Source organism: Numenius arquata, chromosome 15 (genome assembly GCF_964106895.1).
Source record: "Numenius arquata chromosome 15, bNumArq3.hap1.1, whole genome shotgun sequence".
NCBI classification, from domain to species: Eukaryota; Metazoa; Chordata; class Aves; order Charadriiformes; family Scolopacidae; genus Numenius; species Numenius arquata.
Window position 1 is genome coordinate 3,209,211 of NC_133590.1, and position 25,532 is coordinate 3,234,742.

A 25,532-nucleotide genomic window follows, 5' to 3' on the forward strand; every position below is an offset into this window, starting at 1 on the left:
TGCGAGTGCCCTAGAGTAGAGTGAATTTGTCCAGCTGCAAGCTTTGTTTCTGGGACCCCAAGACAATAAACACTGCCTGCAGCTCCCTTGGCTCCTCTAAGTCAATACAGATATAGCACCCCTCTCCTCACTGTGTTCTGATATTGGTTTTTGGCCTTTGTGCTGTGGTACAAGCACCTTTCCAAGGATAAAATGAAACCCAAATGTGCACGATTCGAAGGCAAAGCCACAAACTAACTACTAAGCCGCTGATGTGGAGCCAGGGTAAAAGTCTCTTGCATCCCAGTGAGGAACTGAAGCAGGTCACACCTCTGCAGTTAATAATTAACAGCTTCCAAAGTGATGTGAAAAAAAAGAGTGGCTATTGATGCATCTGAAAAAATCTATAAAATATTAACTTTTATTGCTCCCACTTCAAGTGCTTTAGGAGACTGTAACACAGACAAGGCCAGAGGAGGGGGCTTTTGACTGCGGTAACAAAGTATCTCATGAAAAAAATGAAAATTTTTATGGCAATTCCAAAATACTTCAGTTTTTACTTCAAATGAAAAGCACCATCTAACTCTGAGTGCTGCAGTCTGCCTGCACTGTGACCCGAAGTAAAGTCTCTGAGTAGTTCATCTTCCCAGTAATCTGTTTTCTGTCACCTTTCTGGGGAAACATCTTGACCCTTCCGACTTTTATTGCTAATGAAAACAAAGATTTCCCTGAACCACCTCGGCCATTAAGTACCAACTGGGCAAAACGGCTGCTGTGAGGATATTTATCAGCAGCTTTTTACGGTACTGAACGTGACTGCCGATCTCAGCAAAAAGTACAGTCTCATTGGGATCCTGCTGCATCTTTAGATATGTAATAGAAGTATAAATCGTGACCCCATGCCTTGCTCATCTTTCTTAGACCTAGGACTGGACTTCCCAGTCCCAAACCTGTTAAGGTTAAAACCCAATTCAGTCCTGTATGAGTAAGTGGGTCCACAGCAGGGATAGATAGACTGTGTCAGTCCTGACTGCTCTGCAAGACTGGATGGAGCCAGGCACCAGGCAGATAACAGACAGACAGTAGATAGTCAGCTATCCATGAGCCAGCAACGTGCCCTTGTTACCAAAAGGGCCAATGGAATCCTGGGCTGCGTAGGGAAGAGTGTGGCCAGTAAGTCGAGGGAGGTCATTCTCCTCCTCTACTCTGCACTGGTGAGGCCACAACTGGAATACTGCGTCCAGTTCTGGGCTCCCCAGTTCAAGAGAGACAGGGAACTACTGGAGAGAGTCCAGCATAGGGCAACAAAGATGATGGAGGGATTGGAGCATCTCCCTGATGAGGAAAGGCTGAGAGAGCTGGGACTCTTTAGCCTGGAGAAGAGAAGGCTGAGGGGAGACCTTATTAATGCTTCCAAGTCTCTAAAGGGTGGGTTGAAGGAGGATGGAGCCAGACTCTTTTCAGTGGTTCCCGGTGACAGGATGAGGGGCAACAGGCACAAGCTGGAACATGGGAAGTTCCATTCAAATAGGAGGAAAAACTTCTTTCTGGTGAGGGTGCCAGAGCCCTGGAACAGGCTGCCCAGGGAGGGTGTGGAGTCCCCTTCTCTGGGGATCTTCAAGCCCCGCCTGGATGCAGCCCTGAGTGATGTGCTCTGGGCAACCCTGCTTCAGCAGGGGAGTTGGACTAGAGGATCTCTAGAGGTCCCTTCCAACTCAGTTCCATGATTCCATGAACAGCTAGGTCATGGAGGGCTTTCATTATGTATTTGGGAAATGTAAAGGACAAATGCATGCTACAGGATGTATACAAAACATAAAGCGGCTTCTAGGCTTGTTTTAAACTCTGTCTTGTGCTTCCTTCCTGCACAGGTCGATTCTGAGGACTCTCCTGGGGAGTACTAGCTAAAGAGCCTGTTTGTTTCATTACCTTTCTTTCTTTCTTTGTAGAGCTGGAGGCCCCTGGTTGATCACAGATATGCGAAGAGGAGAGACAATATTTGAGATTGATCCACATCTGCAAGTATGTCTTTAGTTAATAAAATGTCATGTCTTTTGTAGTAGCCAGGGAGAATTGGTTTAATGGTACAAAAGGGTTCTATTATTTTCTGTAAAGATGCTGGGATCTTCTCAATGTTTGCAATAATGCCAGAAAAGTCTTCGAGACTCCCTTTGCCCTTTCAGAGGTGGTTCAAGAGTGCACACGTCCAGCCCCAGGTGGATGGCAGCTCTGGGAAGAAATTTAGAGAAGGGAGACAAGAAAAACAGCATCTCATATATGAGACAAATCGGTAAAATTTGGACTGCGTGTTTTAGAAAGGAGGAAAATCGAAGAAGATAAAAAACATAGAACAATATGAGATTTAGAGACGATAGATCAGGAAATTCCTCCTTTATTTTATATGCAAGCATAAGGAGATATGCAGAAAACTCAAAACCAACTAAGGAATATTTTTTTCACAGCACATTTGACAGTGTAGCTCATTCCTGTAGGATGTCACTTGAGGCCAAATAGTCAGTGTGGTCTGAGAAATAATGGGAAGCCAAAAGTATCTCATGCAGTTATTAATAATCCATGCAGGAAGATACATTAAACCTTCTTCTTCAGAGTTAAAGTTAATTTCTGAAGTTTAAAGAGCAGAATAGGACCTCTGTGGAGGGATTACCATCCCACGGGCTACTGCTGACCCATGTGTTTGGGGAGACAGTTCTGCATCCCTTCAGCGGAGTTATGGTACTGGAGTACACGGGTCCCAGGCAAATCCAGTGTGGTGTTGACCTTGTGTCAGTGAATCACTGAGTATTTGCCTTTAACAGAGAACTTAGGGCTCAGCCTGGTCGGGCACGTGCTTATGTGCACGTTTTGTACAAGCTATTGCATTTGCGTATGGTCTGCGTGTCTGCATCTGATTACCCTCAGTTGCCTCACAGCATCTTTTATTTTGAAAGCTTAAGAAGAAAACCAAATTCTACTTTTACTGTTTTTAAGGATTTGTTCATCTAAAATAACCCCGGTCTGAGAGAGATGAAAAAAAAACCCTGTTCCACAAACGTCCCACAGTGTGGGAGCTAATACAACTGCAAGACCTATAAAGTTTTGAGGCTCTTCAAAATTTTGCCCTCTCCCCTCCTGGAGGGTGTTTGTCTGTTCTCTGCACACTGGTGATTCCTAACGATAACAGGGTTTTCTTCAATTTACTGTAAATGAAAAGCAGCTCAGCTTACTGGAATCTGAGTCAGCCAAGGCAAGTTAAGGCAAAGAAAGAGTACCTCTGCCTCACCAGCGTGTCCTACCACCGAGAGCTGCTATGTCTGTGGTCTTTCCGGACTTCCTCGCGTTGAAGACATTCCTGTTTCTGTTCTCTCTTGCCCTTGCAGGAGTGTGTGTGTGTGTGTGTGTGTGTGTGTACCTCCTTCCTGCTCTGCTGCCGCAGCCCCTGGGCATTCACAGGGCAAAACCTCCCGCGAAGAGCCTTTGCTGAGCGTGGAAAGCAAGGCTGGCTTCAACCACGTCCTGCGCCTCCCGCTCTAATTAGCGGGGAGAGGGTAAAGCCTGAATCGCTTGGCGTTTTCTCGCTGGCGGTGAGAGCTGAAAGGCAGCACCGGAAAGACAAGAGAGGGAAGGGAGCAGGCAGAGAAAAACGGACAACTTTCCGGGGAGCAGGGGAGCACGTTGCCTGCCTGGGAAGCGGGCAGAGCTTGTTCGGAGGCTGCATTGTCTCTTGTGGGAATTGGTTGAGGCCTAAACCCAGCCCTGGCAGCAGCAGCTGTACTTTCTGTTCGAAGTTGCCGAGAATGGATCCCAACTAAGATGTCATCCCAGGATGTCGGCAATTAACGCTGTGGCAACGCTGGCTGTTTTCTGTGCAGCCAGGCTTCCCTGTAGGCCATTCAGATTTCCCTGGCAGCGCTGTCAAACAATCCCTGTCGCTCCCCAGCTCTGCCGCTGACTCTCAGTGCCTCGCTCCTGTTTTAGCAGATATCTCCGAAGAGAATAAAGCTGATTCGAATTTCCTGAGTTGCGGTTGCCGCTCTGCGGGTCACGCTGCAGTGCTCTGGCTCGTTTAGAAAGGGATCAATGACTTAGAAGAGCCTCAGAGCGTCCCTCCCACATGCTGAGAGGAAAATGGGACAGAAACATCCTTTCTTTGAGGAAGGAAAAAGCTGAACCTCCTTTGCCCTGGGCTCCTCCAACCTCCTGCTCAGGCTGCCCTTTCAAGGGAGGAAGAACAGCCCCTCGGCCCAGGCACATCTTTGCTGGCTAAAGATGGGGTAAAGCTGTGCATTGCCCCAGCTGAGAGTCTGAACTGATTAGGGTGGTGGTTTTTTTTTTGTTTTCCCTCCCCTTCAACATCAATACTTGCAAACGTTATAAAACAAGCATGCAAATTAGGCTGCCTTAGGCCAGCTCGTTTCCATCAGCCCCCCTTGATCTCCAAGGGATGCCAACAGAGCAGCAGCACTTCTTCCCCCCAATCTGTAGACCAGCTGAGATGCAGATGGCGAGTCCCTTTCCCCCTCCCCAAGGCTCTGTGCAGCGTCCGGAGGCCCCAGCTGTGTCTGTGAGGTGGGGGGGCCCTGGCTGCAGGGATGGAGAGGCACGTCCCACCAGAGCCTCTGCCTGAAGGAGTCCTTGGGACCCTCTGGGCTCTTCAGCTTCCTGCTTAAGGGCAAGCTTGATGGCTCTCCCATGCTTCCCCAACCACTGGAATGAAAAATGACTGTGCTGACAAGTTAAACCTCCCTGTGCCAGCTGATTCGGGTCCTCGCGGAGCGTCGCGGAGGGCTCCCGAAGGAGCCACGTGCTAAATCTCACTTAGAGCATCGTTTGCATATGTAGGATCGGATGTATTTTTATTTCTTTTTCCACAGCTTCTATTTCTGGGTGAAACGACTAATTTTATGTTTAGGAATATAACAAAAGAAAATCCCAGCAGATTTATTATTTCTCAGATTTTCCCATTACGTTTTCATAGAAGCCAGTTTCCCTTCACGCCAGAGGAAGATCCCAACAAGGAGTAGTCTTTCAGGGAGAGGGGCAGAAGGAAAGCAGTCTCTTGAATACTTAGATTGAAGTTAGGACTGCTCTGGTCCTGCCACCAGCCACAGGCTTCTGCCACCGCTCTTGGGCCAAAGAGCCAGTTCAGGGAGGTGATCCAGCTGAAAAATAAAAAAGGAGTTGGCTCAAGGGAAGGGGTAGGAGCACATGGAGGAGGGAGGGACTGCAGCCACTGCGGATTACATCAGCTTCAACTGCCGTGGAACCGCACCCTGAGCGCTTGTGCTTATCTGTGAGCTGCTCAAATCCTCTCCTGAACGGCCACAAGAACAGGGGATGCCCTTCCTAGGGCACATCATGCACAGCTGGGCAAGGGGGGGAATTTATCTGGGTTTTAGGCTGGAAGCTGCTGCTTAGGAAAGAGATTTTGCAAAGTGCTGGATGCTCCCACGGTCTCTTGACTCCCGTGGCAAGGTCAGACTGGAGGGTAGTAACAACGAGCAGAGAGATCCACTCCCGTTGTGCGTAACACAGCTCTGCTTCTTCCTCAAATTTTCAAAGTTTCTTGTCCCGCAAGCGGTGGGACGTACTGCCTGTTTGGAGGTGACCCAGATGTGTGCAGAGAGATGGAGATCTTGGCAGTGCCGCTGAGCGGTACCAGAAGTGACACCCCTGGGGAAGAGGGGAAAACGGACCCGGTTGATTCGGTGGCAGCAGTAAGAGCAGCCCTTTCCCAGTGTAGCTCTGCCCTGAGTTTGTTCAGCTCAACATTACCCCCTTGTGGGACGTAGGTGGAAATTCAGAGTAATGCCGGTTCCCCAAGCAGGTAGGTGTCCTGTGGAAGTTTCGGCCGTCGCGTAGGGCAGTCTTGCAGGCAAGAGATGCACGTGTCCTTGAGAAGATGCAAGGTGTCTGAGAGTATCCAGCTGCTTGTGGCTCGTGTGAGACACCTTCCTAAGCCCAAACAGTGGTTACATGCTTGGAAAGTCCAACTTAGGATCATAGAAGCATAGAATGGTCAGAGTTGGAAGGGACCTTAAAGATCACTGAGTGCCAACCCCCCTGCCCTGGGCAGGGACACCTCCCACCAGACCACGTTGCTCAAAGCCCCATCCAGCCTGGCCTTGAACCCCTCCAGGGATGGGGCAGCCACAGCTTCTCTGGGCAACCTGTTCCAGGCTCTCACCACCCTCACAGCAAAAAATTTCTTTCTAGTATCTGATCTAAATCTCCCCTCTTTCAATTTAAAACCATTACCCCTTGTCCTATGGCTCCACTCCCTGCCAAAGAGTCCCTCCCCATCTCTCCTGTAGCCCCTTCAGGTACTGGAAGGCCGTTATAAGGTCTCCCCGGAGCCTTCTCTTCTCCAGGCTGAACACCCCCAGCTCTCTCAGCCTGTCTTCACAGCAGAGGTGCTCCAGCCCTTGGATCATTTTTGTGGCCCTCTGCTGGACCCATTCCAACAGGTCCATGTCCTTCTTTTGTTGAGGACTCCAGAGCTGGACACAGTAAACACAGTAAACTTGCAGGGGAGGGAGTTTGTGTATTTTGCCGATAAAGTGATGCAAAAGCTTTGACATTGTGCACAGACCTATGTCTCTCTGCACGTTTGTTCTTTACTGAGCATTCCAGCACACTGAAAAGCAGTGCTTGTCGGGGCAGTTAGCAAATTATGAACTCTTGTTAATGACGAGTCTCTGTGAGCTGTTTTCATTGTGGGACTCCTTGGTAAGATTGGAAAGTGAAGTTAAGTTTAGTTATTCAGGGATTTGTTATCATTGATGTACAATAGGTAGACTGCCAAGCTGTGCTTCGTACAGGAGTGTATAATGTAATGTCATAAATCCTCTGAGTTGGTATAAACTGGAGCTAACGCTGGAAGAAGCAACCCTGCATACCCCAGGCCGTTGTTTTCCACCTCTGTCTTTCCTTGCTTCGTGCCCACCGGGGCCACATGGTGAAGCAGTGGGGAAGGGAGTTCAGACCAACCTGCTATGGAGAATCACACAATGATACGGGGTTGGAAGGGATCTCTGGAGATCATCTAGTCCAAACCCCCTGCCAAAGCAGGGCCACCCAGAGCAGGTCCCACAGGAACGTGCCCAGGCGGGGTTTGAATGTCTCCACACAGAGATTCCACCACCTCTCTGGGCAGCCTCTTCCAGGGCTCTGCCACCCTCACAGGAAAGAAGTTCCTCCTCATGTTTAGGTGGAACTTCTCACGTTCCAGTTTGTGCCCGTTCCATCTTGTGCTGTCCCTGGGCACCACTGAAAAAAGACTGGCCCCATCCTCCTGACACCCACCCCTTTGGCTCAACGTGCAATCACCCTTAGCTGATACATCAAAGCACGGGGATGGAGAGTGGAAACTGGCCATGAATGGGGGATATGCAGGAGCTGGTGAAGGTTGAGTTGAGCCAGGGTGGGTTCCAGCTCAGGTCCAAGCCACACCCAAAAAAGTCTTGGTGTTTTGGATCTTTTCAAGCAGGAGAGAGTCGACAAAGGGATTGAGACTGATGGCTCAAACCTGAGCGGAGTGAGTGCCAAATGTGCCTGGGATGATCTCAGCCGGCCCCCAGAGGATGATGAAGACAGCAGGAGCATTTGCATTGGGACCCAGCCACGGCGGCTCTCCGGGAAAGGTAAGAGGTCCTGGGCTGAGTCAGTGTCGTGGCCTTTTGGCTTCCTTTCTGATGGGTCTGGGCAGTGGGATGAATCAAGCAGCACGTTGGGGTTCATGACAAGCACCGCATTTACTGGAAAACTTAGTATTTCTCCGGGGAGCAAAATGAATTTTGGTTTGGCCTCTTTGAGGAAGGCAGGAGAGCAGAAAAGAGATCTTTGCATTGTTTTGTCTAAATGTTTCTTTCAGTTTTTAGGCTATTTCTAATCTAAGTCTGCAAAGTTAAACTGGGCACTGGGTGAAACCAGGACTGCAAACACCTGCAAGGTGAAGCAACTGCATTTTCCCAGACTGTGCTTCCTTTTTAACGTTGTCGCTTCTTGGGTGGCAAGTTGGACTGACCCTGCATGTTGCTGTAGCTGAACTCAAGTGATTCTTACAAATACGGAACTCTGGAAAGAAGAAATAAAACTTTGTGGAATTCCCCTTTGCAGTGAGATGCCATCTCAGGGCACAGATGTCATAGCTATTGCACATGCTTGAAATGATGCGTGTTCTCTTTCAAATGAGTGAAGTAACGTGAAACTTGAGGTCTTGAGACTTCCTGGAATTAACTATGGTTTCCACAGGAATGGTATCTTACTTGTTTTTAATTCTATGGTAAAAAAACCCCAATATTTAAATGCATATAGGGCTCCTGGCTTCTAGGCAAATATTTTGAACATTGGATCAAAAAATGCTATTTTCCCTCAACTCTCCAAATGAAAAGCCCAAGACAGGTATACGTGCTGATATTTGTATATCTTTCAAGTGATTTTGAAATCATTTGGGTATTTTTTTCTCTACCTGATTCCCACATTTCTCAGAAAAAGATGAGGAAACTTCTAAGAAAGGTAGAAAGCATCCTATTAAAGTATTTGGCCATTAGACAATGAGACAATGACACTTTTTATGAAAATGTAAAAAGACTGCATCTGAACTGCATCATTTTGCAGTTCACTTTCAAATATGAGCTTGAGGATAAAGTTTGCCCTGCATAAAATTCCTTTCTTTCATGAATCTTATTGTTAATTAATCAACAGATTTGCAAAGCCGATTGCAAAAACTCAGCAACCTCCTTGTGCTCGTTTGGTAAAGGAACAAATTCCTGTTATGCCTAATGGGAAAAGTGACTTAGAGTGCGAAGGCTGGAAGTGGCTGTGAGAGCTGCAGAAACACCTCATTTATGAAAGGATACAAAACTACACAGAATTTCCTCATCAGGAGGCCTCGGGCCCAAAGGTTCTAGCCCTCCTTGCCTGACATAACATCACAGCCCAAACCAAGAGAATTCAGGCTGACTTTATAAAGTGAAATAACTCCTCAGGTGCGGGAAGAGCCATTAAGAATTCACTCTCGGCATCTCTTCATTTCTTTCTGAAAGGGAAGAGTTTAGATGAAACACACCCTAGAAAAGGGCCGTTAAAAAAAGCTATCGTCTTCATGTGTCTGTGATGTTTCTGGGGACTCTAAATCATGTTTTAAAAAAAATTCTCTTTGCAGATACGGAGCAAATCAGGGAGACTTTGCGGAGAGGGCTTGAGATTAACAGCAAACCTGTTCTACCTCCAATAAATGCACAAAGACAGAACGGGTTGAACCACGACCGGGCACCGTAAGTTTCTCCGGGCACACTCCGGTGGTGGGAGGAGGGAGCCTAAAGAGCTCAGCGTGGAAAAAAAAGTGAAGGCTGGGTGGGAAAAGACTTCACAAGGGGAGAGGAAAGCTAGCAGCAAATACTTGCAAAGCAAGAGGATAGAGGGAGAAGAGTTGTTCGAGTTGGGTTAATGGGCTAGTGCTCAGGAGGGCAGATTTTTAGAGGGATTTTAGACAAACCTTGCTAACGCAGAGCGGCTCTGACTGTTACGTAGGACCTGCTCCTCAGGGTGTAGTGTTTGAAAACAGAGTGGACTGAGCCCTATAAAATATACTGTGGCAAACAGTGCTATGGTATCCAAAGAGCTAGGTGGCCCAGATGAGCGTTTGCTGATATTTTTGCCTGAGCATTTTGTTTTCAGGCTCATAATTACAAACCTTTTGGTTAAAATGTTGATTTCTATTTTTTTTTAAAGTGACTTTGATCTTGCCTTGCTTCAGCAGGCAGGTACAGGCAGTAATTACATGCCAATACCACCCTGGTCTCTAATAGTCTCTAGACTAACAGGTGATTTAAGCGGGACGAGGTGGGCCTGTAGATCCCTCCACATCTGTAACTTTTGACTTCAGTGAATCTACAGGAAGTTACCTGTGGTTTCAAGCCATCTGCAGTATCTGCACTTCTGTCTTTTCGGGTTTCTTCCCTTCCCCTCTTAGGCTTATTTCAGTTGCTAGTTAAATGTCTTCCTATTGATTTTAATGTTTTCATCTAAATGATACAGACAAGCATGCATCTTTGCTGCAGTCTTTCATCTTGGTATTTCCTTTGGTTTCCGAGTCTCCCATGACCATTTGTTCTTTCTTCTTCCAAGAGTAAAGATCATCATGAAATCAGCTCTTTCCTGTAGTGCCAGGGAGGGACAGCATCCTGCCCTGTTTCAATTCCTATTTCTTTCTTGATTCAAGCATTTCATGAGAAAAATGAAATTTTTCCTCATACTTGGTTAGGACCCTGATGTTCTTTCTGGTTCTGTTCTGTGGGTGACTTCTGATCTGCCTTATGTAGGAATGTTTCTGAGTTGCCTAATCCTTTGGGGGAAGTGTTATGTCAATTGCTGATGCTGTGTACTAATAACTAATAGGAGATATTGGTGCTTATTGAAAAAAAAATTCTCAATTGCTTTAGGAATAATCTTACTTTTGCTATATAGTAATTATATAGAGCCAGGTTCTGACCTGACTCAGGTTTTGAGTAGTACTTCCCTGCCTGAAGGTTGGTCCCATTGGACCGTTGGCTGGTCCCATTGGCCCCGCTGAAAAAAATAAAGCGATACCATCTGATTTGCACAAATCACAGCCAGCCTTGCAAGGCTCAGGAGTATTGAGCAGGATTTCTCACAGATACTGGAGTCCTGCAGGAATCTGCATGCCCAGTGAAAGCTCGGAGTTCGCAGTGGTTGGGGACGACCAGAAACATTTGGGGTGCACATCGGGTCAGGGAGGCAGCTGATGGTAAACGTGAATGCTGGGAGGCAGTTGTTGCGTAGATAAGAAAGCTTTGTGTTGTTCAGGGTAAGATAAACAGAGATAGGCTCAAGACAGAGTGGTGAAAGGTTAGCAGAGGTCTAAGATGGAGCACACAAATATTTACCTGGGTTTTTAACCTGAGACAGAGAGGAAGGCAGGTCAAATTTGGAGCCTCATGTCCGTGACAGTGCTCTTTGTTGCAGATCTCTCTTACCTGTAGCAGCTGTGCACCCACCCCACCTGAAGCCTGAGCAGTAGGAATGGCTGGTTCCCAGTGTTTGCCTCCTAGAAGATCAATACATTTCTCTGAGGTCTACGGTTACCACTGTGGAAACTGATAGCTAGGCTGTTTCTCTTTAACAGCAATTCAGCTAAGGAACAAGAGCTATCAGCTGTGTGTCGTGCCGGCCGTTGCTCTTATCGGAAGGATAGAGGAGATCTCAAGTTAAAACAGCAATGTGTCCTAATACTTTCTTCCTCCATCTTACTGACTACTTTGAGAGGAGTTTGGAAAAGGTCTTTTTCTACTTGTGCAGTGGCTTCTCTTCAAAGAATCACAGAATGATATGGGCTTGGAAGGGACCTCTGGAGATCATCTAGTCCAACTCCCCTGCAAAAGCAGGTCCACCCAGAGCAGGTTGCACAGGAACATATCCAGGCGTGTTTTGAATGCCTCCAGAGACAGAGACTCCACCACCTCTCTGGTCAGCCTCTTCCAGGGCTCTGCCACCCTCACAGGAAAGAAGTTCTTCCTCGTGTTTAGATGGAACTTCCTTTGTTTGTGTCCATTTCCTCTTCTCCAATTCACGTAGCAGATACAATGGGACTTGTTCAATGCATTGACCGTACTGAGGGGGGTGGTTTGTGCTGGAAAGCAGTGCTTACTCACAACCTCTAACTAACTGGTACTTAAATCAGACTTTAGGAATAATCTTACTTTTGCTATGTAGTAATTATATGGAGCCATATTCTGACCTGGCTCAGATTTTGAGTAGTACTTCCCTGCCTGAAGGTTGGTCCCATTGGACCGTTGGCTGGTCCCATTGGCCCCACTGAAAATGATCACCCTTACTGTGGCTAAAACTTATCAGTCAACGTATTTTCCAGCATGGTGTGGTACAGATGAAGCAGAAGAGGAAGATCTTACTAGGTCTCAGCCTTTCTTAATACACTGTCTCAGCACGTCTTACGTGTTTGAGTAAAGTTGCTCAACGTGCTATTAAGTACGCAAGCGGGATCCGGAGACTTGTCTCCAGCTGCTGCAGAGGAATGTAACTCAGCTGTTCAGCTTTTGCATGTGGCAATAGATCTACATCCATGTTCCCTACAGGTACCTGCAGGGGCGAAGGCTGAGACAGGAAAGGCACAAAATCCGGTGCAGATACAGTCATTTCATAACACTTACAAGCATCCAAGATGAAGGGCAGCCCTGTACACAGATCTAGTCCTTCTGGTGTGATCCTTGCTTGGGCATGGTGGGGCTGGGACTCACTTCTGTCCTTCACTGTAAATCTTGTGTAATCAAAGGCAAGTCGTTTAGCGATGGAGCTTCAGTTCTGAATCTATAAAATGGGACTAATAACAATGTCATCTTCTTGAGGCACCACAAGGATAAATATGTTAACGATTACGAGGTGCTGGCTGATGGGAAGCAGGCTTGTGTGTAATTATATCCTGCACTGTACACACCAGATCATAAAATATCAAACCCATGGTTGGTTGCAAGGGTCCTGTGAATCACTGGTGTGTTAGAAGCTCCTCAGGAACTTGACAGAAACGCTTTGTTGGGGCATGGCAAATTGTTCCAAATCTACTTTCCATAGGGAGCACTGCAGAACCCTAGGCCATCAAATTTGCACCCAGCTGACATTAGGATGTTGAAGTCTGACACAGACTCTAATGGCTTCGTGTAGAAGAGGAATGGGCTGTTTATTTATCATAGATTTGCAGCCACCAACTGCTTTCCTAGTAGCTTTCTTCCCTTTCTTTTATCCTAACCCTGCCACCCACACACAATAATCTATCAGGGTTTAAAGCAGACAACCTGTTCTGCATTCAGCATCACAAAACGGTATCAGAAACACTCAAACTTCCGAATATTTATTTGTATAAAATGTGGAGGATCCAGATTCCATACAGATTTCCCTCTCTTTGTGTAGTTAGAGTTTTCAGCGCTTATGCAAAAGCCTCGCATTGTTTGGTTGCAGATAGGGCTTGATTCAGAGTTCTGGCTCCAGCAAAGCACACACTTACACGTTAAGCATGCATATTACCAGTTGCTCACTGTCCCAGAATCCTAAAAAAAACCAAGTTCCTTTGAGAAAAAGCTGGTTTCTGTCAAAACCCGGTTGGGCAGCTGTAGTACTTTGATTCATTAGCGTTATTACTGTAGACTGTGTAGCCCTTTTTTCTCCTAAGGATATGAATAAAAGCACTCTTAATGCTTAAAACTGCATCGGACATCTGTTTCTCAAAATGACTGTTAGCTCAGTTTATAAGCAGCCATTAAATCAGTTTGTGCGCATTAAACAAAAGAACATGTAAATTAATCTTTGGAAACATGACTAATCATTTCGACCATAGGTAACATAATACTCTTGATTACTGCTTGGAAAAGTGAGGCGTGCGTGAATACAAATGTACTTTACAGTGGCGCGTGATTTATTTCTTGGGACCCACCAGCTTGGTAGGTGCTGCTCCGACAAACTGCGCAGATGCGCTCTTGCTGGGTACGGCAAGCTCTTTACCAACGAGGAACATTCAGATGTCAGACTAAACACTGCTGCTGTTAACACCTCAGTGGGCTGGAAGCTCCGGATGTCAAAGATCAGTGACACTTGTGGAGTCTTTCCTTCACTCGCTATTTAATTTCTTGATGTAATAAGTCCTGGGGCCGAGTCTTTAATTGTCCCTGGCAATTAGGTCTGTGCTCTCCTGTGAGGTAGGTAAGTAGTATCTCTACTTTACAGATGAGGACAGAGGACTTAATTTGCCACGGTTGCAGTGAGAGCCAGAGTTGGGATAGGGGAATTCTTGACCTTTTTCACCCCTCCAGGGTCCCCTTGATCATGCATCATTGGCGAAAGTGATGTTTTTCTGCCCCTTGGCTGACTCAGACCGTTCCACTGCTCCTGAGAGCCGAGGCGTGCGGTAGGAACCTAGAGCTACCACGCTGCGTTACTGCACATGTTGAGGCTAAAATGATCAGTAATTGCTACACTTCCTTGTGCCAGGATTCAAGTAATGCCCACGTGCATCCCCAATGTCTGAAGGTGAGGCTTGAGTGGTGGAAAAAGGTCTCTAAAGGTTGTGTTACTTTGACAAGGCTTTTCCAGCATCTCTCTACTGTTTATCGCTCTCCCCCTTCTCAAGGAGGATACGGTGCTGTGGTTCAACATGCCCGATTCCCATATTTCTGTCTGGGGTTTCTGGTCCCCTCACGCACAGCGGTCATTTGTCCAGGGACCCACAAGGGATGCCCCAGAAACCTCCCATCCCATCTGCATTCAGTTTCCAGACAGAAGGACACAGGTTGAGTCTTGGGAAACCTGCACATATGGTAGCTCTGTGCCTGTGTGCTAATTCCATCCAGCCCTGAACAGTTTCCAGCTATGCAGGGAAATGAAGGCAGGTTCTTGGCAAACTGAGGAGGGAACAACCCTCCGGCAGGTGGGGCTGGCAGGACTGTCCTGGCTGTGACCTTCTGGTGCTCTGCACCCTGAGCATCTCAGGCCGTTGCCCTTCCCTTGTTGGGGAGAAGGAGGAGTTGTGTCACTCCAGAAGTGACGCTCCGGAACCCCAGACTGTCACAGGTTTGGAGCACGTGAGTAGCTTGCAGGACTGGAGGGCCGCTGCCCATGTAGTTCCCCTGACTCCGTAAACAGGGCTTGCCGACTTCTCCTTTCAGTGAGTAGCGCTGGGTTAATGCACGGTAACGAGCTCCATCTGAGCAGCGTTTCTGAGGGTAATGCCAAGATGTAGGATTCGCTTCAAGGCGAGTCTGCACTTTGCTTCTCCCAGTTGCACTGGGTTTCGATTGCTGCTTTCCTTGGGCGGAGGGGAGCTGTTGTCTGCGTAGCTGGTTTCCTGTCTTCAGTTCTTGGAGGCAAACTTTTACATAAAGGGGAGCATTTCAGCGTTCTCTGAAACTGTCTAGTTCTGGCTAGACTTTCTCATTCTGCAACCGCTAAGCACTAAGTTTCCAATCCAGTCCTGCTTATTTAGGCATTCTCTCTCATCCAGACGCCATTCAGTGGTGTCTTGCTTGAGTAAGGAATGCTGAATGGGGGGAGGCAATATCCTTTAGGGAGTGTCTCTCAGCGTGAGCCTGAGTGCTGGGTGACAAGCCTGCGAACTAGAAAAGCAAATGTCTGGAAAACCAGTGTCAGTTGAAGTGCAGAGCGGTCACCGTGCTAATAATTTGCACTTCTGCATAGCTTTCCCCATCTAAGAATCCAAAAGTGCTTTGCAAACATTGACTTAATCTTTGCAACAGCCCCACGTGGAAAAATGGCTCAGTTTTACAGACGGGGAACCTGAAGCATAAAAGGAGTTGTTTGACTTTGCCCATGGGTCTGCAGGGTGCCAGTGGCACAGCCTAAATCTCTGGGTCCCAGTTCAGCTGCAGGTCTGGAACAGTCTGGCCCTTGCAAGCACTGACAGTAGTCATTGTGCAGCTTTCCAAAGGGATATGTGAGTGGCAAGAAGATTGTTGCTACTGGCGTTGTCCTTAGAGCCCTTCCGTGCCAGGAAATGCACATAAAACATCTTTACCGGCCGGTTTAACCAGGATGATGAGCACCCAGGTCTCGAGCACTCGAGCCAGCCTTGTCTCGCTGTGACCACAGCAGGAGCTGCGTGACCGTGTCCTCCCCGTTTCTGCACGTCTGTGACGTGTCCCGTAGCTCTGCATGCCAAGATGCTCAGGGCTCTTTCCCACAACTGCTGGTTTGCCCTTCAGGGAAAACTGTGGGAAAGACACTGGAAGATTGCTGGCACTTAAGTGATCTTTGACCATATCTTCATTAGGGAGTGAGGAGGTTTGAAATAGCGAGAGAATAGTTGGGAAGGGAAGAAAGGAAATAAAAATATATTAAAAAAAAGAGGTCCAACCTTTCTCTCCCAGCTGTGTAAGCTTGCTTTTGGTAACTCATGGTGCTGGGGTTTGTACCAAGAAAGCAAGGAGCAGTGACAGTAACTCAGGTTAGCGATGCAGTGGGCACCCACTCCTTCAAAGAGCCCCTGCCGTGGCCAGCTTCCAACAGCGTGTCCTTTGTGACTGACTTCTGGTACCTGGGAGGGTAACGGGAAAATGCGGCGAAATTATGTTCCATGTCAGCGACAGAGCTTGGAAGGGAACCGAGACCTCCTTCCGTGACAGATCCATGAGATCAAGCGCTCTGATCATAAAGCAAAACGCAAATGCAAGAATAAATAAACCTTTCTTAATCCGATCAACCTGGTTATTCTTGAATCCCATAAAATAACTGCCAGTGGGGTTGCTCGAGATTGCCATAAACATGACTTATAAGGAGGGGACATCCAAACTTTGCGCAACGCAGTGATTGCGTTGGCGATTTTCCAGGATCCCCACAGGCTCCTGCTAATTGGCATAAAATTAAGCAGGTTGCAGCCACCCTCGTCTTTAATACAAAGAGAGGGCCCCCGGGAAGCTACAGGTTCCAGCGTGTGGCCGCTCACATCACGAAGGAGCACAGCACGCCGGGACTTGTAGTCTCCTCGGGCCCTTTCTCCCTGCTGACAGAAGTCTGGGGAAGCTGCAGGCCACATGGGACCCTTTTGCGATGGTTTGACCACCCACTCTCAAAAAAAAAAAAAAAAGGCATAAAACAAAACCCAGATATGGCTTTGGTTAAGTTCCTGGACTGTTAATCAGCATTCACGAGATTTAAAAATAAAAAAAAAAAAACCAAAACAACAAACATCATTTCCTCTGTCTCTTCTCCGCCCAGCAGCAGACTACTGGTAGAAACCAAAGCTGGAAAAAATAGTTGAAAGTCAGCTAAAGTCACCTTGGTAACTGCAGCAATACACTTGCCCAGAACAGGAGACATCAAACCCAACTACAAACAGCTTTAAAGAAACAAAAAAGAATGTAATCATCTAAAGAATTAATCTGACAACTGCCCACGTTTACACCTCCCACAAGCTCCCAATCAGAGGGAAATGCACTTTAATCTCCTCCAACTCCCCTCCAGTTTCACAAAACAGGAGATGTGCAGTCCTTAAACTGGGGCATTTCCGGCATGCTGCTTCCATTTAAATCTCCTGCCTTTCCCAGTGCAGCAGCCCTGGCTTTTGCAGACTTGTTTTTTCTGGACACTGAGAAACATGAATTATTATTTTTATTTTTTTTTTTGTGTGTGTGGGTTGGATGAAGTATTAAATCTGGAATAGACAAAGTTTGCAACATTTTACGTGATAGTCAGCTAGATCTTAGTCATAACAAATAAAACTCCACTGGCTTTTGCTGCTGATTTATTTGGTGATGGGGTGGAGGAAGCAAAGGCTTAGGAGTAACGGACAGTCATAAAACCAGAGATGTTAGTGTTAGAAAGCAAACTTTTTCTACATTTTCTTCTGAGGCTGAAAACTACAAGCTGTGGATGGCAGCCTGTGTTACAACATGAAGTTTTTATTAATAGCAACCTAGAAGTCCTGCTGACTCTTCATCTGGGCCATCACCCTTGGGAAGGGTCAGCCCATGGATTTCCATTCCCAGTGGAAGAATTTTAATGGGTCTTGCCGAGTCCCTGTGTCGTGAGACGTGTTCCGAGAGTCTGAAAGTGATGGCACGGTGGCCTTGTGTTATCCGCAGCCCACAGCGTGTCCGGAAGTGCCCACCACACAAGGCTCTGGTTTAGAAAGATACAGCTTGGAGAGCAGGTTGTTTGGTTTCTGCTGTTGGAGGCTTGCCCTTAACTTTAAATAGCTGAAATTGTGTGAGCTCCACTAAAGGGAAACAAGAAACACAGAGACCGTGACTGTTTTGGAAAAGTTTTGTGGAAAGGATTAATAATTTCATGTCATTCAAAGTATTAACTACCATTTTGCTTCACTCCTTCACCTTTTTGACAGAAGGGCTGGTTACTTATTAATGTGAAGTCATAATTATTGACAGCCTTAAAGTCATGACAGTTCCGTTTGATAGTTACACATTAGTCAACATCTTCTCTTGAGCATGTAATGACAAACAGTGTTTGCTGGTTTTAATAAGACTTAGAAAGCTTTGCCCCTTGCCTCCAAAATATTGTCGTCATTTCTATTATTGCATTAACATCCGGAGGCTCTTTCCCCTCAGGACGGCAACCCCATTGTGCTAGCAGCTGTACTGGCTGGTGTGGTGGAAACCCAAAAACCCACCTTCGGCTTGGGAGGGGTGGTGGTTTGGAGCCCAGGGGTACAGGGAACCGTCCTACGTCTGTCTGTCCTTCCTAAGCAGGAACCATAGAACCATAGAATATCCTGAGTTGGAAGAGACCCCTGAGGATCATCAAGTCCAACTCCTGACTCTGCACAGGGCAATCTAAAAGTTAAACCATGTATTTAACCTACAGCAGCGATTGCCTGCGTTATGGGACGTGCCCACATCCAGGTGAGAAGGGCACAGTCTCTTGTCGGTGGCAATAACGGATCCGCTCCATGGTGCCTAAACTCTGGAACTGCATTCAAGGAGCGCAAGCTTATGGGGCTGCTTGAAAAGCACGCCTTGCTAATGGCTGACCCTTTGGGTAGGGATTGATAAATGAATGATTGGAAGCGGTAGACCACAGGCTGACTTTCCCACAGCTCACTGTGTATATAAGATCTGATAAGGAAGTTGAGGCGAAGCTTAGCTTAAGGTCAACTGATCATTAGTCAAATGTAACTGCACTTCTCAGGTAATCAGCCTGCAAAATGCTGGCCCACTCCGCTCTTTGAAGACCCCACCTACAAAGAGCTGTAAAATGTTTGCTGAAGTAGATTAAACACAGCTTTAAGTGCCACCTATAGACTACAAAGCATGTTGTGTCTTTGCTCCAGGGCTAACCCACCAGACTGACACTCTGCTGACTGTCAGTCCACCAGCCCACCCGGTGCAGAGGCTGTATCCTGACCTGCTGTGTCCTTGCTGGGTCCATTACTGCTTTTGTGTGTTGCTAAGGCACAACACCGGGCACGTTTTACAGTTTTTATCTTGCAGGGAGCTGAGCAGCTCTGATTTTTTATTTTTTTCCTGCGTGGCTCTGACCTGGCCATATGGAGTGTTTGCAGGAAGGCACTGTGAGATATCAAGAGTTTAGCTTGTACCCTCATTTCAGAGCGGGCAGCCCAGCAGCCCGGGTGAAAGGCTCACCTGGGAGCAACCTGGCAGAAGCAATAGGCTGCTCTGCTTTGGAAGCCACGCTGAACTGCATTACTATGTGTGTGGTGGATGGGAGTAATTTTGGGACAGCACCCAAACGTAAAATCAAGTAGATGTGTGATCTAAGTCAGCTCGTGAGGGTCAAGCTGTTTCTTCACAATCATTTCCAGATGTACATTAAAGGTGGCTCCGCTTGGGTGGAGGAAGGATCCAGGCTTGTTTTAACAGTGTTCCCAAATGGAGCTACAGCCCAATAGCCTTGTTTGGCTTTTGGTCTGTCTGGTGTGATGGAACCACATTGCCATGTGGCATCTTTGGTGATCCTGTGCTATAAAAACTATGCGAACAAAGTCTTGCTTCTGTTAAGTACATGTGGAATGCCAGGTGACAAAAACACAAACCACATATCAGATACATCCATCGTTCCATGTCATCCACAAAAATGATAACCCCCTTGTCCTTCCTCCTTTGTGCTGGACTATCAAGTAAGGGATCACGCTGATGCTCTTTGAACATATAAAGTGTTTATGGTCAAGTATTTTGAGATATACTGGTTTGATTATCTAGAGGATTCTGCCTGGCAAAGTTCCTAATCATACAACAACATAACCTTTAGTCGTAGCTTCACAATGTGCTGGTCTTGCAAAAATGAATGAACAAGAAAGCAAAGCTGCACTGTCTCAAAGCAGCCGGACTTACAAGGGAAAACAGTCTGTGGATGTCCTGCTCATCACATGTAGAGTCTATCTTTTGGCTCTTGCACTTGATACTGGTGGAAGTAGAGGGTTCTTAAAACCTTTTGGTTGAACTGTGCAAAGAAATGATTTGAAGGCAATTGTAGGGATGCCTCAGACCTAAAAGATATTCAAGAAAGGGCGCAAGAGACTGGACAACGCTTCCCTGCAGGCCACTGCCTAAAAAATCCTGAAGATAAAGCAGATGCAGGAGGGAGGGCACACCTGGTAGTTCTTCCAAGCCATTTTATAGTGGTTTGGGGTTTTGGAGAGTGTAGGGAAGGGATGGGAAGGGATGCACCGTGTGTGTGCAGCAATTCAGATCCCAGGTCATCAAATCAAGGTGGAGAGCTGCGTGCTGGGTCTGATAGTCTGAGGGAGGCTGCATCTCTGTAGGGGAGATGAAAACTCAGGTGTGTCGTCGTAGCAGTTTGCTCCTGCGTCCTTCAGTATTCGTACGATCGCTCTGAAACGCAGCAGAAACAGCGCACAGCCCTGGGATCCTAAATATGCGTGCGTTTTGTCTCTTCTCTTAGAAGCCGTAAGGACAGTTTAGAAAGCGAGAGCTCAGCAGCTATCATTCCTCATGAGCTAATCCGCACCAGGCAGCTGGAGAGCGTACACCTGAAATTCAACCAGGAGTCCGGAGCTCTCATTCCCCTCTGTCTAAGGTGAGTGAAGCCCTCCTCCTCCTCCTCCTCCTCCTCAGCTTGTGCTAACACGCTGCCTTTGCCTTGTGGCAGTGTTTCACCATACAGACATGCATGCAATGGGTCTTTAAAGGCCAGAGCTGAGATATTTTGCCAAAACACATTAGAAACAGATGATTCTTTGCATGTGTGTTCATCATGGTAAGATTGTTTCTCGTTCTTTTTATGTCCTCCAGTGTATTTTGAGTGCTGAAACAGGACAGGGTTAGTAGAGGGGTTTTTTTATTAGTCTGATGCTGGCAACTCTGTGATAAAGAAGGGATGCCTTAATATATTCTGCCAAAGAAATCCCTTAAGTGGTTAATTCTGGCTTATGGACTCAGATACAAGTGGCTGTGCAAAGCCTGTTTGCAATCAGTTTATGCATGCAAGCATGTTTTTTTGACAAATTATGTCACTTGTATGACCGAAGGACATAACATTATGTGCGTACTCTACACATTGTCTTCTGAAGGTTCAGACTGTACGTACCACCCTAAGTGACTTTCCTAGGTTTCCACAATTTCAGTCAGCGCTATTTTTAAAAATAAACCTCTGGCCAATGTAGTCCTTCACATAACGATGAACTGTGCGGTAGAGACAAATGATTGCAGGTGATTGAGTTACTTTAGCTTAATGAGTTACGTGTCTGTGGTATCAGAGTCAGCATCAGCAGGTGCACGCTCGCCTGTGCCTGTTGAGAAATGTGTTTTATTTTACATCACAAATACGTGAACAGTCTGTCCTGATCAGTCACCGCAGCCCAGATCAGTTACTCTCCTGACCAGCAGTAACTCATCAAGCACCTATGACTCTTTTAGGCCCTATGTGTCTTACCTGAAGTTCTCCCCCTTGCACGTTGGAAGCCACGCATGCCTGTCACGTATTCTCTGAGCCTAAATACCAGAGCCATGGTTTTCCCTGTGGAAAGCGTTGAATGAAAAAAGGGGAAGTGATACTGTAGATGGTCATGTATGTATATTTTCTAGGCGTTTGCTTAAGTACTACAGGTTACATTTGTCAAGCACCAGGGCAATGGATGACTTGGTATTGTCACAGTAGGTAAGTTTGGCCCCACCGATGAGCCTGCTTAGAAATGCATCTTCATATTCCCACATGATGTGGAATCTGGATTCTCTTTTGCAGTTTTCATCTCACTGAAAGACTGACACTCCCCTGCCCTTACATACATCAGCCCCTCGTCGTGGGGATAGGCATGCAGTGGGGATTTAGATGTATTCTAGTTCTGTAACAAGGCCCTGAGATTAAGGGGGGCTTCCTGCCTCAGAAGGAGGCTTGTGACCTGCTTTGCGGCTCAAATCACTCATATATTCCTGAAAAATTAATAGTTGCTGCCTTCAAAATGGTTTCCCAAGCTGATGGCAGAAGCTATAGTGATATATCTTCATTATTCTGTTGAACGCTGCTCACACCCTCTCGGTTCACAAACATGTGTTTTATTCCCCAGGGGAAGGCTCTTACACGGACGGCACTTTACATATAAAAGTATTACAGGGGACACAGCAATCACGTTTGTATCAACGGGAGTAGAAGGAGCCTTTGCTACAGAAGAGCACCCCTATGCAGCACACGGACCTTGGTTACAAGTGAGAGAGCCTCCTTCTTTTTTCTGCCCTTTCCTCCTTTACTGTGTCCTAAAAACTATCCTGCTAAGGGCTTCTGGGGTTTAAAAGTGTAACAAACATGTATTTTCTACTGCAACATCTCTCATCGCTCTTGCGTAATATTTTCTGTATGTATGGGCTCAAAAAATAATGGTGAACTGTTACTATTTATATTAATGGAACTCCAATTGATAAGCAGCGGCTGGAAAGTTCAAAAATCATCTGTGAATACAGTAGTGTCCGTTTCCTGGAGTCAGCGAACACTTTACAGGCTGTATTTACTCTTGATTTCTTCCAGAAAGGAATTTGGGGAGGCAGAGTGGAATGACCTAAACAAGAATGGAGCCAGGGCGGAAGAGCTAGAAAGCTGTGGGACTGCGATCCTACAGAGCCAAGCTCTCAGTTTTACATCATCCCTACCAGCAGAGCGGCACAGAGAGCACAGATTCTTTCAGTTTGAGCTCTTTCTTATTGATTCTTTGACAAAAGCTCATTATTGCTTGAAGCACCCACACATTTTCTGCACCCAGATTTTTTTCTGCATCACAGATTTTCCTCGGAAAGTCCCCATCTGCTTGGTGTTGCGGGGTCAGCCCTACAGAGCCGTGATGCACTAATGAGTTGATGGCGTAGCGCTATTCTAACCTTGAATTTCTTCATGGTTATAAACATATTGCGAAAAGAAAAAAAGAAAAAAAAAAAAAGCTTTGGGGAATGTGTTTATACGGAAAAGCCTGTCTCTGAGGAGCTATACGAATACAGTACATCTCTGCCTTCACTGTTACTGGGGCTTTCCTGCCTGCCCTCCCCTTCGTAGGGTTCTTTTAGCATTGCAGTGCTGCAGTTAACCTTCCAGTGACTTGTTTTCAAGGCATTCCACTGCCCCTATTCATATGTCTGGAGGACATCATACCTTGAAATCTGTACGACTTGCAAAGGAGCTGATCTTGGCTAGAATCATCTTGTGTGTAGGGATTTTCAAAGAGCTTGCGTGCTGTGATTGTAGGGACTGGAAAGTGCAAGGCTCCTGTAATGATTAACAGCAAAGGGTCAGGTTTAAGGGTGGGTCGTTTGCTGTTATTCCTGTGCTTGCCAACACACCATACACAGGACCTTGTGACTGTGTTAACTCCAAACATAAGAGTGTTTGTTTGCATTTACATCACATCTCCAAATGTATTGATATGTAGAGTAGTCAGGTAGCCTCTAAACAGTGAAGAATGGCAATAATTAGGTCACCATTCAGACATGTAACTAATATTAACCCTTATGAACCTGGTTGCTGCCATGCCTGTTAGTTCGGTGCTGAAAATTAGGGAAGGTTTTTGGAGTAGGTGGGAGGGAAAGGTGGAGAATTGCTGGTTTCTGAACAGTAGGGAGAAGCCAGTTCCCTGGCTTGTCTCCTACACAAGGTCAACTTCTTGGATCTTCTCATCTGACGTGACCAACTCTGCTGCTGGCTCCTGCCCTGTCCTGTGATGAGAATGAAGGAGGACAGACTGGATGGGGGAGGAAGGGGGGGCTAAAAGCAGCCTGGGACAAGAGGAGGAGCACCCGGTTGTGTGAGATACACGTGGGAGTGCCTGAGGCTCTTGGCTTCATGTGCAATGGGAGGCTTGATCCGTGCTCAGCAGTCCCTTGTGGTGTTGGGAGCGGAGGAGGGAGGTTCATGTGGCTTTGCTTCAGGAGTAAAAGAAGTTGTGGTGCATAAAATTTCCAAGGAGGCGAGCTGTGTTTGGTTTAGTCCCTCGCAGCCTGGGCTGGCCGAGTTGGCAAGCCCCGCAAAGCTTTCACAGCAAGGCCCAGAGAGGATTTTCCTCCTCCCTCGCTTGGGACCCCAGGCACAGCGATGAGCTCCGAGGAGAGTTGGCGGCTGAAAGCAGATCACTGCAATGCAGGGGCTCGTTGCAAGGACAAGTATAAATGGAGGGACCGTGGAGAAGAAGAGAGATGGCAGGCATCTCCTCCTGTGGACTTTTTCCCTCTCTTAGGGGACGAATAAGAGGCTGAAAAATCCTGGCCTCAACTCTGCAGCAGCCAGAGAGTGGCTTCTCTTAAGCCTGAGCTTTGGTACAGTGAAAGCCCAAACCTGCAGACTAAACATAGTACCTCCTGTTTACATCTCGTGGGCTGGAGTGGAGCGTGTCCAAGGTGGGACAGGCCGGAGAGCTGCTGCATGGTCTATCAGCCCGGGCTGAGCAATGAGCTGAGAGTCGCTGGGCTCCAGCGGAGGGTTAGCAGATGACAGGAGTTTGGCAGGTCCCAGCGCCGTTCCCACCAGCCAGGTGTCCGTATCACCACCGCAGCTGGTACTAGGCGGGAGCCGTTTTAGCAGCCTCAGCAGAAAAGGCAAGGAGTCATTAGACCATGGAGATTGTACGCCCCATTTCTATCAACAGTCTTTCCAGGTCACATTCAAGGCATGTTAGTAGGGGAAGCCTGTCCTGCTGCTGCCCATGCTCTGGGGATGATTAGATTATTTCATTCTCCAGAGCTGTCAAATTGGCACTTTTCCCAAGTATTTGAATTTTTTTTTTAATTTTTTTTTTTTTTTTCATTTAAGTAACATTTAATTAGTTCTAAGAAGCTAAATTCTATTAAAGGTCTAAGCATGTCAGGCTGGTTTATTTCTGAACTTCTTCCACTGTGTCATGTATTGTTGAATAGGGAAATTGCTTTGACTCAGAAATGTACAAACATATTCAAGAAGTCCTCCTTGTTAACACTAGGCTCCTGTTTATATGCTAGTTACCCTGGCAAAGTCTCTGATGTGTAACACTTGCATTAACATTACACATGATCAAAGACTTCCACGGCTCTTTCTTCCACTCCCCCTTCCCCCAGTGCTGTGACAGCAGAGCCCCCACGCTGCCTCCTGAGCAACTCTCCTCTCCTTTCCGAGGGCTAGATGTTCCAGATGCACAGAGGAAGGTTGTCTGGCCCCGTGTTGGAGGGTTAAGGATGCTGGTCGTGCAGACAGACTCTGACATTAACTGCCCCACAGTCACATTTGTATTCGTGGTGGAGTGTCCAAGGTTCTTGGTCCAACATCTGAGCTGTGCCAAGTGCGCAGTTCATCACAGATCGACCTTGTTTGTCTCTGAAACCTACCCGAAGCAAGGTGAGGTTGTGCGTGTGTTCTCCCTCCCTCCCTCCCTCCTTTATGTTCCTGCAGATGATAGAGACACTGTTGAAATGTGTTACTGATCAAGCCCGTCCCAATAAAGTTGCCTGAGCCTTTAATACATATTAATATTATCCTGGGGTAGTTTGTGTCAAAGCCTGTCAGCATGCATCATCCTTTGGGAATTACCATCATTAAGTCTCCAGTGATGGGAGTCAGGACATGCTTCTGCA

General features: G+C 46.9%; 1 protein-coding gene across 2 annotated transcripts in view; it reads left to right on the top strand.

Annotated features, from left to right (window-relative positions):
• The window catches only part of SUFU (SUFU negative regulator of hedgehog signaling), a 106,134-nt gene that overhangs the window by 66,390 nt on the left and 14,212 nt on the right, over positions 1-25,532 (top strand). The window contains exons 6-10 of one of the 2 annotated variants that reach the window (XM_074159050.1): positions 1,929-2,001; positions 7,463-7,619; positions 9,143-9,254; positions 20,398-20,532; positions 22,019-22,157. In XM_074159050.1, the coding sequence (XP_074015151.1) occupies positions 1,929-2,001; positions 7,463-7,619; positions 9,143-9,254; positions 20,398-20,532; positions 22,019-22,157 (616 nt within the window). The remainder of the gene's footprint in view (positions 1-1,928; positions 2,002-7,462; positions 7,620-9,142; positions 9,255-20,397; positions 20,533-22,018; positions 22,158-25,532) is intronic. The other variant, XM_074159051.1, reaches the window with a different exon arrangement.